The 13082-nt window shown below is 47.2% G+C and overlaps 1 protein-coding gene across 13 annotated transcripts in view; it reads right to left on the bottom strand.

Moving 5' to 3' along the window:
- LOC135368658 (discoidin domain-containing receptor 2-like) overlaps window positions 1–13082 on the bottom strand; it is a 363200-nt gene that overhangs the window by 3083 nt on the left and 347035 nt on the right. For all 13 annotated transcript variants that reach the window (XM_064602081.1, XM_064602079.1, XM_064602083.1 and 10 more), the window contains 8 exons: window positions 11575–11722; window positions 5812–5991; window positions 4713–5054; window positions 2176–2229; window positions 1897–2087; window positions 1672–1825; window positions 1280–1572; window positions 216–526 (listed from right to left, as the gene is read on the bottom strand). In XM_064602081.1, the coding sequence (XP_064458151.1) occupies window positions 216–526; window positions 1280–1572; window positions 1672–1825; window positions 1897–2087; window positions 2176–2229; window positions 4713–5054; window positions 5812–5991; window positions 11575–11722 (1673 nt within the window). The remainder of the gene's footprint in view (window positions 1–215; window positions 527–1279; window positions 1573–1671; window positions 1826–1896; window positions 2088–2175; window positions 2230–4712; window positions 5055–5811; window positions 5992–11574; window positions 11723–13082) is intronic.

The following is a 13082-nucleotide window of genomic DNA, read 5'->3' on the forward strand; positions in this document are numbered from 1 at the left end:
TATACATCTGCTAGCTTGCATACAAGGAGAAGGCCGGTTTCAAAGTTATTACATCGTATTGAGAAGCTTCGCGAATCCTGATTAAACAGTGGACACGGTCCTTATGGGTGCAGATGCACCATTCTGTAACATGCAGCTGCGCCATGGCGAAGAGTGAAAGGAAAACCATGCTAGGAGGACAGCAGCAGCATGCCAAGCAGCAGAGCATGCTCTACCTAAGCACGTTGTTGGCGATGGGTGGTGCGAACGTGTCTGGCAGATGGTGCTGAAGGAACTGATGCAGGTCACCATTCTCCATGTACTCCACGATCATGGTGAGCGGCTCGTCTCGGGTGCAGACTCCCAGCACGTGCACTATGTTGGGATCCCGGAGCTTGGACAGTATTTTGACCTCCTTTAGGAAGTCCGCTCTGGCCTGTTCCGTAGCGTTCTTCCTTAGCGTCTTCACAGCCACGAGTGTTTTGGTGCCGAAGCTGACTGGTACGTCCACCAGCTCGGGGATTCCCTCGGCTTCGCAGAGGTGCACCTACGTGCCACACGTGCGTTCGCGAAAGTTAGTTGCTGGCGTGCTTTGTTAGGATGTGCGGTGCACTGCTCCGTGTTCATATTAAATGAAGTGAAAGAAAAAGAATCGGAAAAGCAATAAAAGGGACAGTGTACGAGTAAATGAAATTCAGGTAAACGAGCACTCGAATAAATTCATGCGATGTTCTAGGGATATTTTCCTCACGACAATTTGCTACTCATCAGGTGCCTGGAGTAAAGCTAGTGCACTGCAGGTTCTACTAGTACAGTCACAACACCACTTAATCGTAACGGCCAAGAGATGTCCCTATTGCTGCATGCTACTTGGTTCCTGCAGTGAATACCCAGGCAGATCTGGTGATGGCTGACATGAGAGGAATTTCGATGAAAGTCTGTGATAACTATCTCATCTAGGAATGACTATATAATCTAGTGTTATCAGATATCGCTGCGTGTATATGTTTTAAGAAACCCGATTTACTTTCCCCTGTATTTGAGCAAAAACAACGATACTCAAAACTTTAAGATAACATATCAATGGTATCCTATTACTGAATCCATTGATTCAGTTATCCTCTGCGACACGAGTGCTCTTGCTTTCATGAGTACAACTAAAGCGTCGTTGGAAAAAAGACAAGAGGGACAACATAATGACAAAGCGAACGCTTGTCTCTATGAGTCGTCGCTCCTCTCTTTTGGTCCACCCTCGTACTCTTGAGCTCTGTGAAACGCAAGAAGCTGTGTAAAGCCATACCTCGCCAAATTGCCCTTCGCCGAGTTTCTCAATGAAGCGAATCCTATGCCGAGGTACTTCTCGGACTTCTTCGCCAGCAGCAAGATCGATACTGGGCACGGCATACACAGTATTGCCGCTCACGCCCTGGATGCTTGGCACTGTGGCCACGACGTCCGTCGCGGCATAGTACTGTTCCGAAGCGGGCACCGATGACCCCTTGGGCTGCATGAACGGCGAAGACTTGTGCGAGCTCAGGATGGGACTCTTTGTCACGTCTGGCACAGCGTATTCCCGCGACGTTGTTGACTCCGCTAAGGATACAGGGCGCTTTCAGTATTCGCTCTCCATAGGAAAGTGCGTTCGCAATAGCGTAGGCTAAAGCATCGTAGCCATCCGTAAAACGTGATTACCGTTACTATATGTTCCAGGATAAATAGGCTTGAAATCCTGCGGTTCGTGGTAGAGAAGCTTGTCAGGGTCAGGCTCTTCCAAGGAGACTTGGCCGTACAAGTTGCCATTTGCCTCACGCGCGACGTACTGGGGTGAGTACGCCAAGGCCAGGTCCTGGCAGAGAAGCGAATGTTAGCATCACATCTTTCGTTGTATCTTGAGAAACGTCCGTGAATGCAACATACCTTCATGTTGATGGTGACTCGACTGTCAAGTGGCTTGAGAATGGCATGGGGGGTGGAGTGCTTCCTTCGCTTATTTCGCGCGGTGATGATAAATATGATGAGGATAAGAAGTAAGATCACGGCGGCTAGGACCCCAATGACTAGACCGACGTATTGCTTCGACATGGGGTCCTCGCTCATCGCGGTGCTCACTGCGGGGAAGATCAAAAGAGGATGCGTTAGACTGATCGGCGGTCGGAACAATCACAGACGAAGTTTGGTCAAGGGTATGCCTCTCACCTATGGGTGGGGCGACTGGTGGCTCTTCTTCCGTGAAATTACCAACAGCGGGTGCTGGAAGAAAATTAAAGCTGTTATCAAAGTTATAATGATAATTGGTAGCTTTATGTCGCGAGAGAACTATGATCATGAGCGTTGCTGTAGTAGTCGGTCGGGCCGTCGATTCATTTTGTGGGTTGAACGTCCCTCGCGGACGACGACGAGTACGTAGTCGTGTTCAATCTATATAAGAACTGCACGTTTAAGTTCCGCCCTGCGCTCGTACCTGTTGGCTGCAGTAGCTAGCTGCATCACTCTACAACGTGGTAAGGAATGCGCCGACGCCGCGACGCCGAAACTATAGGCGGCACTTGGTGGCGCTGCAGTATAATTTCTCCGGCGGAGTAACTCTGTTAGGGTTGACGAACTACATTTTGTGCCGTTCTTACGTTGAACATGAGTATAAGCATCTTTCGCATGTTTAAACTGAAATTCGCGAACACTTCTCGACATATTTTTTAGGACAAGTGGGAGTCGACTGCTATCCCATAAATGTGTCATTCACGCAATACATCACTCCAGCGCAATGGAAAAAGAGAGCGGAGTTGAAGCTTAGCTGTGATAAAAACAGAGAAAGTTGCACTTGTAGAAGATATCGCGTCATATTTGACGAAAAATCCGAAAGAGTGCGACGTCAGGCGATATGATCTGCAAGTTTCGTATACTCGTTTATTAATAAACTGTCCTCGGGTTCGATGTCCTTTTTAGAGGCAGCCCTTATGCTCGTCTATTTCTGTAAGATTGATGCACCATGCCTATTTCTGCGACGCGAGTCGTCACCACACCGCATCGAGAACACCTGCTGCACACTGCGAAACCACTCCCTTGCCAACGACATTTCAACATTGCTGGCAAACCTCTTTCAGGACTTAGTCTCCAGTCCGTTAGGAGCCCCCATTCCCCGCAAAGAGAAACATGGAAACAGTCGGATCTACTTAAGTGAATATGCCAATGGAAACATCATAACAGGAAATGTGTCAAATTCACGTTTCTGAGTCTCTGACATTTCGCTACAGTGCAACAGCTTCCCGAATGTAGACTTTATCACAGCCTTCCTAGCCATCCATGCTTTCTATGCATATCAACGTCAATTAGCAATATTGACAGCCATGCTGATCCTAAGATATTTCGAACATCGAGTGGGACACGATTTTATTCGAGCAGTAACTACAGACGCTTTCTTTTACAGGTACCCATAAACCCATATAGGTTTATGGGTAATGGGTATGGGTAATGGGGATTTAAGATTTCCTCATGGCCCCAAGGGTTGCCGTAATCGCGCTCGGGAACGAGACCACATTTTTTCCAGTGTTATTATTAAGGTTGACCGGAGATGTACAAATTACTGGCGCTTTCGCGCGTTTGTCCGCACACACCTGCGCAGCGAGAAAAAAACTATGCGTATGTGTCGCACTCCTATACCCAGCGTAAGCTGTTTTTATGCACGAGGAGGACGATGCGATGATATCAGGGTAGAGAGCGAATTTCCGTGCAAGGACGAAACGCAGCCCCAGCGTATCATACCGCGAGCGTGACTCGCACGCGCGAGCGTCAACAATTACCTGGCGGCAGCACATTGATCGGGAGGGTGCAGCGTCGGCGTGGCTGGCGGACCGAGAGCGCTGTTTCGACACCTCGTTCGCAGCATTCGACCCCTGCGAGCCCCGCACATCAGGCCCGTGTCTGCAACGAGGTAGATACGCTACCTGGGCCAATCGATTTGGCCTCACGGGGACGGGAAAAACAGCCGCTTCAGCGTCATTAATCATATTTCTTTTTGTTTCTCTTCAAAAGGCGTCCTTTATTTCATTTTTTTTTCTTTCAAGAAATTGTTTCATGAGGCTCGTTCCGCAAGCGTATGCGTTTGCTCGCTGAAGCCATAACTTTTTCATTTTTGAATAGCGTGAGTTTTGAGGACTGTTGCAGACATGCTCAAACGGTGATGGAGTTTTCGAAGGGAATAGAGGAAGTCGGTTTGATGCGTCGCAATAATTGCATTTATTTTTCGCGTTTTTTTTTTTTGTTTTTCTTGCGAGTGCGACTGACATGTCGTTAAAGGGGAAGTGAACAGGACCTTTCAGAATTCAATGTAAAGACTACTGTGTCTAGTGCTAGAATCTGCGATGTCCGTCGCACTACTTGGTGGTCAAACGACGGTGGTCATTACGCGAGGGAAAAATAGCAAATATTATGCGCAATGTGTTCATCGGTTATGAATATGTGTCGATAGTTTTCCTTTTTGAAGAATCATAACGAATACACGAGACGCGAACGGGCACAAAAATCAGGTCCGATTCCTTCAGTGCGTTGGTTTCACTGCACTGCTAGCGTGTTGTGCAGGCGAAGCACGCTTTACAGACACAATCGACACACGTCAGTGTGCCAGCATTTCATGCGATGCTATGTACTAATGCATACGCGTTCCTCCATTTCCAGGCGTTTCCACAGACACCAGCTCGCTTGACGTTCTGTATCTACAAGAATCCGGGTACACTTACTGGATTCAAAGGAAACTTCACTCAGCAAAAGCCACTTAGCAGCGAATTCCAGCTGCACTTTGACGAACCGGCCAATGTGATGATGAAGACGAATGGTAACGTTTCTGGCTTTCTCGTTGAAGAGGTTGGGCATAAGGTTGAAGTTCTGCGGCTCGCCCAAATAGTACTTGCCAGCTACGCTGAAGGAGAGGCGCGCTGAGCGGAACAACTGCACGTCCCGCGTGTGCATGTTGTTGCAGTGAAGAAAAGCAGCGGAGAAATTGCGAACGGTGTCGAACTCGAAGATCATTTCGAAGGGCTGTGCATGAAGAGAGTCGTTTCGCCAGCCGACCCATTCGTAGCCTGCGTTAGAAATAGATTACTGAAGTTTCACAAAGTTCCGTCACATGTAATCACATATCCATTTCATAGCAAGGGTTTGTGTGGAGGTTATTGCCTATAGCCTACGAAGACCACGTCGGTACCTGATCTCCGTGATATGGAAGGTCGCAGCAAAGTGGAACGTTAGTAATTCATTCGGATAATTCTAAGACCGATAAAGTTACAGAATTTCAGTAGACGCTGTGGACTTTATTAGGACTTCAATCCGAAGGAAACCGGTGCTCCAGTCTGATCATACGTGTTTACGTCATAAATGCCGTAAATCTGTGCTGTTACCATTAACTTTTCTCGGGAGTGAAAGCTCGCATAGATGCCCAAATTTCGAGACCGTTAGCCGTACGTGATAAAAGTGTTCGCAACTGTTCACTAAACAACGACTGAAAGATATGTCGAAATGACGGCCGAAAATAAGATAGCTTTTGATACCGTATTCCAAATTAGGAAACAAATATGAAATGTTCAAATATTTGCTATACTACCCATTTTCTTACCAACATATCTCCTACACTGCATATTTGCACGCACGGACAACACACACACAAGAATTCCATGGCAGATGCTATTGTTTCTACTTTGGAACAATCAACTTCACTATGCCTACTGTAATACTCATCGGAGAAAGTCACACAGTTCTCCTCGTACGCATGTCCGACGGTAATGTGAAATGTCCCAACCACTTCAGTACCGACAGAACTTCTGAACACCCGCAGGGCCGTACCTTTTCCATATCCTGAGATATCCAGCTTGAAGTTGTCGTGTCCTGCGACGCCATCGGTGAGTTGTCCTAGTCCTCCTTGGAGGTAACTGTCGTCTTTTACGCCGTCATACGTAGCATCCGAAAGGTCGATGTCGCTCCCACGCCTTTCGCCTTGTGGTATTGAGTACGACAGGATGCCTTCTATAAACAACAACAACAAATAAATCGTGACTATGACATGGGGCGACAAAACATAAACAAAACAAACGAAATTCGTGGTCGTATATAGAGAGATACACCATAATTACAGGCTGCGGATAAATAAAATGAAAATTCGAAGGCGTGGTGAAGGGGACCTCTATACTAGCATGCTTACAACCACTCTCTCCCCTCGGACAAGAAAAGGTTTACGTAACGGACACCTTGGGAAATGCACGCTGCAGGCGAGCCCTTGGTGAAAATTGTCCCCACGTTTATTTGTCCAACGAACTTACGGGGATTCTGTCCTGTCTGATACGCTGTAAACAGTTCGGTCGACGCTCTCTTCCTGTACTGCCGCTTGTTCTCGCGGTTGAATATATAGATTCGTAGCAACGGTGCTTATTGTGTTATCGTTGTTGCCTAGCCATGCTAACTCGCAGTTTCTTTTACGGTATGAAACGGTTGTGCTGCCAAGAATGCTACATGCTGACACGTCTTTTGAAATACTCGGAGATTGGGGATTATTACTAACAAACAGCTCGACTTTTCCTTCACCATAGTACTCCATCCTTCCAACATTGGCCGCTGCAAGTTGCTCCAGGTTGACTGTTCAGCTTTTATTGATAGTCAGAGAGTGGGTACTTAAAGCACGCACAAAAAAAGAAACAAGAAAAGAGAGAAACGTTGTAGGAAAGTGTACTGAACACGTACTGCAAAAAAACAACAGTCGTTGCGCAGCTCTTCTGCTACAGTTACATAACACATAGTTATGTTTACATATTTGCACGCTATCTACCAATATTTTCGACGATTGCTAGTTTTAATAATATATTGATCACTAAACGGTAGTTTATCCGTGACAAGTAAGCGCAGTAAAAAGTCGCGCGACATGACATAAGTGTGCGTTATTTTGTTGTGTTTCACGACGAGTCCCCGTGCTCTCGCAGGTAGTATTTTCCTTGAATATGAGGACCTCCACATTAGACCGGCTCGCTCGCCACTGACATCTTTAATGCATGAATTAGTCGCCCAATAATAGAGTAACGCCGATACTAATCCTCCAGTTTAATGAACGGTGTCAGGCGCGTCTAGCACTATACACGGCAGGCAACCAAGCAGCTCTGGGGAGTCCGTTCAGAAAGAAGGCAACTGTATTTTACGGGAAATTGGAACAGGGTCTTTCATCAAACCATCCTAATTAGTGGGAGACATTTTTACTGACGCCCCATTAGTCCATGCGCACGGGGCCGCTTTTCCAGGGAGTCGTTATAACCTGTCCTGCCGCTTCTGTACATGTAGTTAATCCCTTTTAAATGGCTAATTTTGCCGCGAGGGTGAAGTTGTGCAACCGGCAGGCAGTTTTCTCATTATTAGAGCCAACGCAGCGCGCCTCGTTTCGGCTATAAATATGGCAAATAGCCCCTAAAGAATCGCCTTCGCACCAATATCCTCGGCTGGACAATCACCCAGTGTATAGAGCGGTCCGTTTACGACGCTGTATGCACTATGTAGCGGACACCTTTGCAGAATTGTTTTGAACTTTTGAAAAAGATTGAGGGACGTTTATTAGAGGACAACAAAATGCATTGCTTGTGTAGGGTTCAATACAGTTACAGCGACGTGAAAGTGGAATAATGTATGGCGCTTAATATTTAACTTATGTGTGTGTAATCGCTTTACTTGTCTGAAAATTGCATGCGTGTTTCGCACGACGTTTTGCGAGTCAATACGAACGGTTACTAGCCTATTACATAGGCCAAAGCCGACGCAATTTAGGTCACTGAAATAACTAGCACAGTAACGTCGTAGCAACCAAATGTATACGCATGTATTTTCAGCGCTTTTTAATAATCTAGGTTAATTACGATTATATTGTGGACTGGTTATGCGATAATGAGGGGACGGAATTAACGTCCCCTCCATACCACCACCAACAACGATAGGTTAGCACACAAATGAACACGTAGCTAAAGCGTACCATCGCGTTCAATATATACACACACAACAAAAATAAATAAATAAAAAGAAGGAACAGGACTCCGTGTATTGGACCGGGTTGCGCGACGGAGATATACCGCCAGCAAACATGCAAACTTTATATACCAGCGCAAACATTTTCGCGTGAGCGCCAGAACTATTCCAGCTATCTTTCCAGCTCTCTCCAGGCACGATATTGCGGACAACGCACCCTGGCATGTTTCCTTTTCTAAAACCCCGAACGTAGAATAAAATATGTACCATTCCTTTTCTTCTTCGTTGCTACATTTGAGCACCGCATGCGTGATGATGCCGCGGATCACGTGACCCGTCAAAATTTACCCGGCACAGCGTCAGACATCGACAATGAATCGATCTCGAACGAGCACGCGAGCTCCACAACCCAGTAGTATGGGAGCGCTGTTTTCCCTGCTTCGGACAGCCAGCGGGCGCGGTTCGGAACGGGCACACCTGTGCTGAACAAAGCGTTTGTGTTCGCTGTCTGGTCTAGGTGGGAATCAGATGACAGATGAAGGTGGGAGAATGAAATGTGCTTCTGGCAACAAGGGATCCTCACAATACTTTATAAACCGCTTTTGATCGCAGCTACCTGCACATGTTCGGCGTTATTAGGCTGCGCAATTATCGGGACCGTTGTACGTTCTTTACGGAATTGCTTGAGCGTGGTCGGCTGTACGTGGGTATGATTTTTGTTATTTAATTGGTATTGTTTCGTGCGCAGACAGTCACATAGCGCAACGTCTGACTTCCAACGCACGTTCACATTGGGAAAGGTCACATGAGACGGCGTCTACGACAAAACATTTTTTTGCAAGTTCAATATTTGCAAGATTACTGCAGTGTTTAACGTTGGTCCACGTGTTCCACATGAGTACTTTTAATACGTTGGGGAGCGGCATTGGGACAATACATAGAACGTTGTGTTTTCGGGTTTAAAAATCGAGGGGCAATCGGGTTTTACTTCAGAAACTGTAAAATAGGGTGAAATTGGGCGATATCGAGTGTAAAAAAATTAATTAATTAAGAAAAAGAATAAAAAACAAAACAAATAAGACATGCTTCTCGGATTTAAGATGGGCACTTGATGCCCAGTAGCTGCGTTGAATGAGCATTGCTTCGCGTTTTCCAGTACCCGTATTGGTGGATGAATATGCACTTTGGCAAGTTCATTTTGGGCGTTATTTTTCCCCCCCCTAAGTGTCCACGATGCAAATCGGGAATGGGGGAAGGGGGCGCAAAACAGGGTTCTACCCTAAAAGAGAGGACCCTGAGTGTACTGCAGTCAGGAGACCGTTAGACTAAAGAACCCCAGGTGGTCCGAATTATCGGCGGCCCTGCCCTGCGGCACGTGCAGCGTGTCGTCACACAAATAAACTGACTCACCTCACGTGCAAATCTCCTTCCAATTATTATTATGAACTGTTAGACTACCGTGCCCACCGTTCTACAATACGATTCTTGGACCTTGGCCCACCCTCAACAACAAGACAAGGCAACGAAAGCCTTCTGTACACTCCTGAGAAACAGCGGCATATCCAGCCGCTACTAAAGAAGAACAAGTTGTAAACAAGACACAATAGTACCCGTGATGCTCACTACAGAGTGTCACGTATGATAGTCACTGCCATATTGGCGAAACTCAGAAGAAATGGAGCTGCGGGCGCCCTTTTGGGCAGCCACCTAGTTCCGACTCCCGCCCAGTTAGCTAATAGTAGTTAGCAGAAGAATAGTAGTGCCCACCGTTAGTTAAGGACCTCGGTACGCACATCAGCTCTATCAGAACGTAGCACCGTAACGGAACGTGGACAAAACCGCCACGGTAGCAGCAGCAGCTTGCAAACGTGTCATTCTGAAAGTGTTTGAAGCGGCGTTTAAAGTGCCACCACGGAGGAAATCTTTTGTCTTCAGAATCCCACCGAATTTATGTAATTGCAGGTCACGTGTCTTGTACAGTCTCTCTCGTGCAGTACATTGTCGGTTTCATAGATGGGTCGCCGGATGCGAGCATCCCTTTAAGGTGGTAAAAGACTCCATGAGCACTTTCTATTAGTAAAAGGACTTCTCGCGCGAACGGGCCTCGCCGTGCAGAGCGCAGGTAGACCTCTTTTTAAAAGAAAGGTGTTGTTGTCGGTAGAACAGTACGTACTTCAAGTCGTAGAGGTGACACGGACGAGCAGTCTCTCTTATTTGTCAACCGACTCCTGTGATTCAAAGAATCCGCCGCCAATTCATTTGGCCAACTTTCGAGCGGCTCCGCGGAAAGTTGGAGCTGGAAAAAGGCGGAGAGATGGAAGTCGTATTGCTGACAGCTCGACAATCAAACGTGGATTAGAGGGTTGCAGAGGATCCCCTGGAGACCGGCCAATTTAGGAAAGTGTAAGTCTGTCTACACTAACGATCGCTCAGACACCATGGTGACAGAAATTGCACTCTCTTCTCCTATTTCCGAGTGCTTGACGTTTCAGATTAATCGCATCGTATATAGAGTTCCGCGAAAGAACTTTACTTGTGCTGGAGCACAACGTTTGCGACACCGAAAATGTTATTTCACTCCCCTAAGGACGAGCGGTTTGGAGCAATCTCGAAGCAATCAGGAGACGTCTAGAAGTAGGAAGAACGGGGTGGTTACGAGTCACCCGAGACACTACTGATATTCGTAACCACAGGGGTGGCATCCAATGTATTGCTCCATGGACGAAAACGTGCTGGGCGAACGGAATGCATTCTGGACAGGTTCTGGTCACACGTCACAGCAAACGTCAACGCACACGTAACCCGAATTATGGCCGTGCCCGCGATGGGCTGGAAAATCGTTTGTGAACAAAACGTTTACTGTTTCTGCGCACCGTTTCGGGCGTCTTTCGACCTCAGTAATCATTTTCATCCGATAATCTCGCATTGAACGCGCAGTTTTGTACATGAGGCCTCGTACTGTTGACCACTTCCAAAGATGCCATGACGACCCGGCATTATGACACAGTGAGCCGATGCAATTTACTTATAAACTGAGGAGAAATGAGCTACTATGTCGCGGAAGACGGACCATAGAATAGAATACAAATAGAAAGAAAAAAATGGAAATGTAGGTGTCACTGGTGTCCCTGAGGTAGATCGTAAGGGCACACAGCGCAGGTTACTGGGGCTGCTTTGCCCAGCTCCCCAGTACCTTCTCAACACTAAAAGGTCGGTTGAGAAGTTTTGCGAGGGCGTTCTTGAGTGTTGGCCGACTAGAGTCGAAGAGTCGGCGGGTGACCAGCACGTGCTCCGTGTTCTCCACAGTCCCGCAAGTTCGACGATCCAACGACACCAATCTTACGAAGGAGTGCTTCTGCGAACGAGACGTTCACCGGAAGAAGCACCGTATATAGTGTACGCTGGCAAAATACGTTCATCTCTTGGCTCTATGCCGATCGGAATGTGTCGGCAAGTCACGTGACCTGAAACTGACGTTTCCTATGACGTGTGGCCAGGACAAGATGGCAGTTTTGCGAAAAGCACCCGCTTGAGGGTAGTTACAACAATGGCGAGTTTGTGTCACCCCTGTGCTCGTAACCCCGAAAAAGAAATACAGGCTCAAATACTCACGCGTCCATTTGCATCCGTACAGTTCTATCCTCATGCAGACAGTTCGTAAGATGCTGCTGTAGGGTACCACGCGGATCTTGGAGGCGATTACAGGTGGGTCCAGCGTTCGTCGGACTTCAGTGTACGTGTTGGTGTTGCCTTCGAATATCTGAAACACACGGCGTACAAGAAATGCGTATAGCATGGACAGTATAATGGAATTACCAACCCTAAGAGGGTCGTGGCACTTTCACTGATGTAGTCCGTTATACCGCTGTCACACACGGGAGTCTGAATGATCATGGAAGGCAATGGCCATTAAACATTTCGAACACGATTTCCGCTGTGCGCTGCCCCGCAGACACACAAGCCGATGCAATGCTCTTTGACAAGTTGACGCGGACGTGTGACGCTACGCGCGTCCGTCCGTCCGTCCGTCCATCTGCATAAGTTTTAGTAGACAAAAGGCATCTACAGTGACGGAAGATGTAGGACCAGAAGTGATTTTCGAATTTTTTTGAATAGTCTTTTATTCCGTGTTAGCGCGGCGAAGCAACTGTGGCTATGAGCGGCGTACAGACGTGGACAGATGGAGAGAAGACAGCAGGAAGCAGTGGGGGACACCGGGTTAGTATGCGTCCTGGGTCGACTTCAAAGGGAACCGTGCCGGAACGGTAATTCAAAGTGGCCGTGTATCAGCGTTCGATCACCATTCAACTCGATAGACATTCATTTCAAGGACAACTGAAACGTCCATGTGACAGCGTTACTACATCATGCGTGCACTGTACTGCACACCAGTGTACTGAGGAAATACATTATAGTAAATCTTAAAGCAGCTGGAACAAACAATTGCAGAGAGAAACACAGGACAACTGCTTCACTTTTAACTAAGACACAAGCACAATCGAAGGAACCAGATCAAATTATATTTCTACGTGTTGTACTTGGTTTGGATATATACCCTCGAACACGCGTGTGCGTTAAGCTACAGTCGTTCTCACTGGTAGTCTTAAGCACGTGATCCCCATCGCACTGCCTCATTGGCGAAGACGTAAGAGCCAGAGCCGGTTTTACAACGCGTCTGTCGCTCCCTTTGTTGTTTTGGAATTTTGAATGCAGGACCACGTCGATGCAAAAATAAGTGTCTTCCACATTTATTGGCATAACATGGGACGGTGGTGTCCATGAGCCTGCCAAGGCGAATTCAACTCTCTTGGCAATTTGGCGACCGGTTCCCTCCTATCTTCTTGGCGAATTTATTGCGACCCTAGACAATAAGAGGTGCGAACACCGTCATCATATTAACATGCCCTTATTGATGAAGCGCCTGGAGGCCATGTGGTTGGGGCACTTAGTGTCCAGGGCTAGGTCAAAGTGTTCCCAGGAAGGTAAGCGGCTGCGAAACTAGCTTTAAAAGACCGCCGAATAAATTAGGTACACCATCGGCTGGTTGCATGCTCGAAAACCGGGCCTCCTCAATAGTTCTTCGTTTTAGGACAAAGTATTGTTTCGGGTGACTAACAACG

Source organism: Ornithodoros turicata, chromosome 9 (genome assembly GCF_037126465.1).
Source record: "Ornithodoros turicata isolate Travis chromosome 9, ASM3712646v1, whole genome shotgun sequence".
NCBI classification, from domain to species: Eukaryota; Metazoa; Arthropoda; class Arachnida; order Ixodida; family Argasidae; genus Ornithodoros; species Ornithodoros turicata.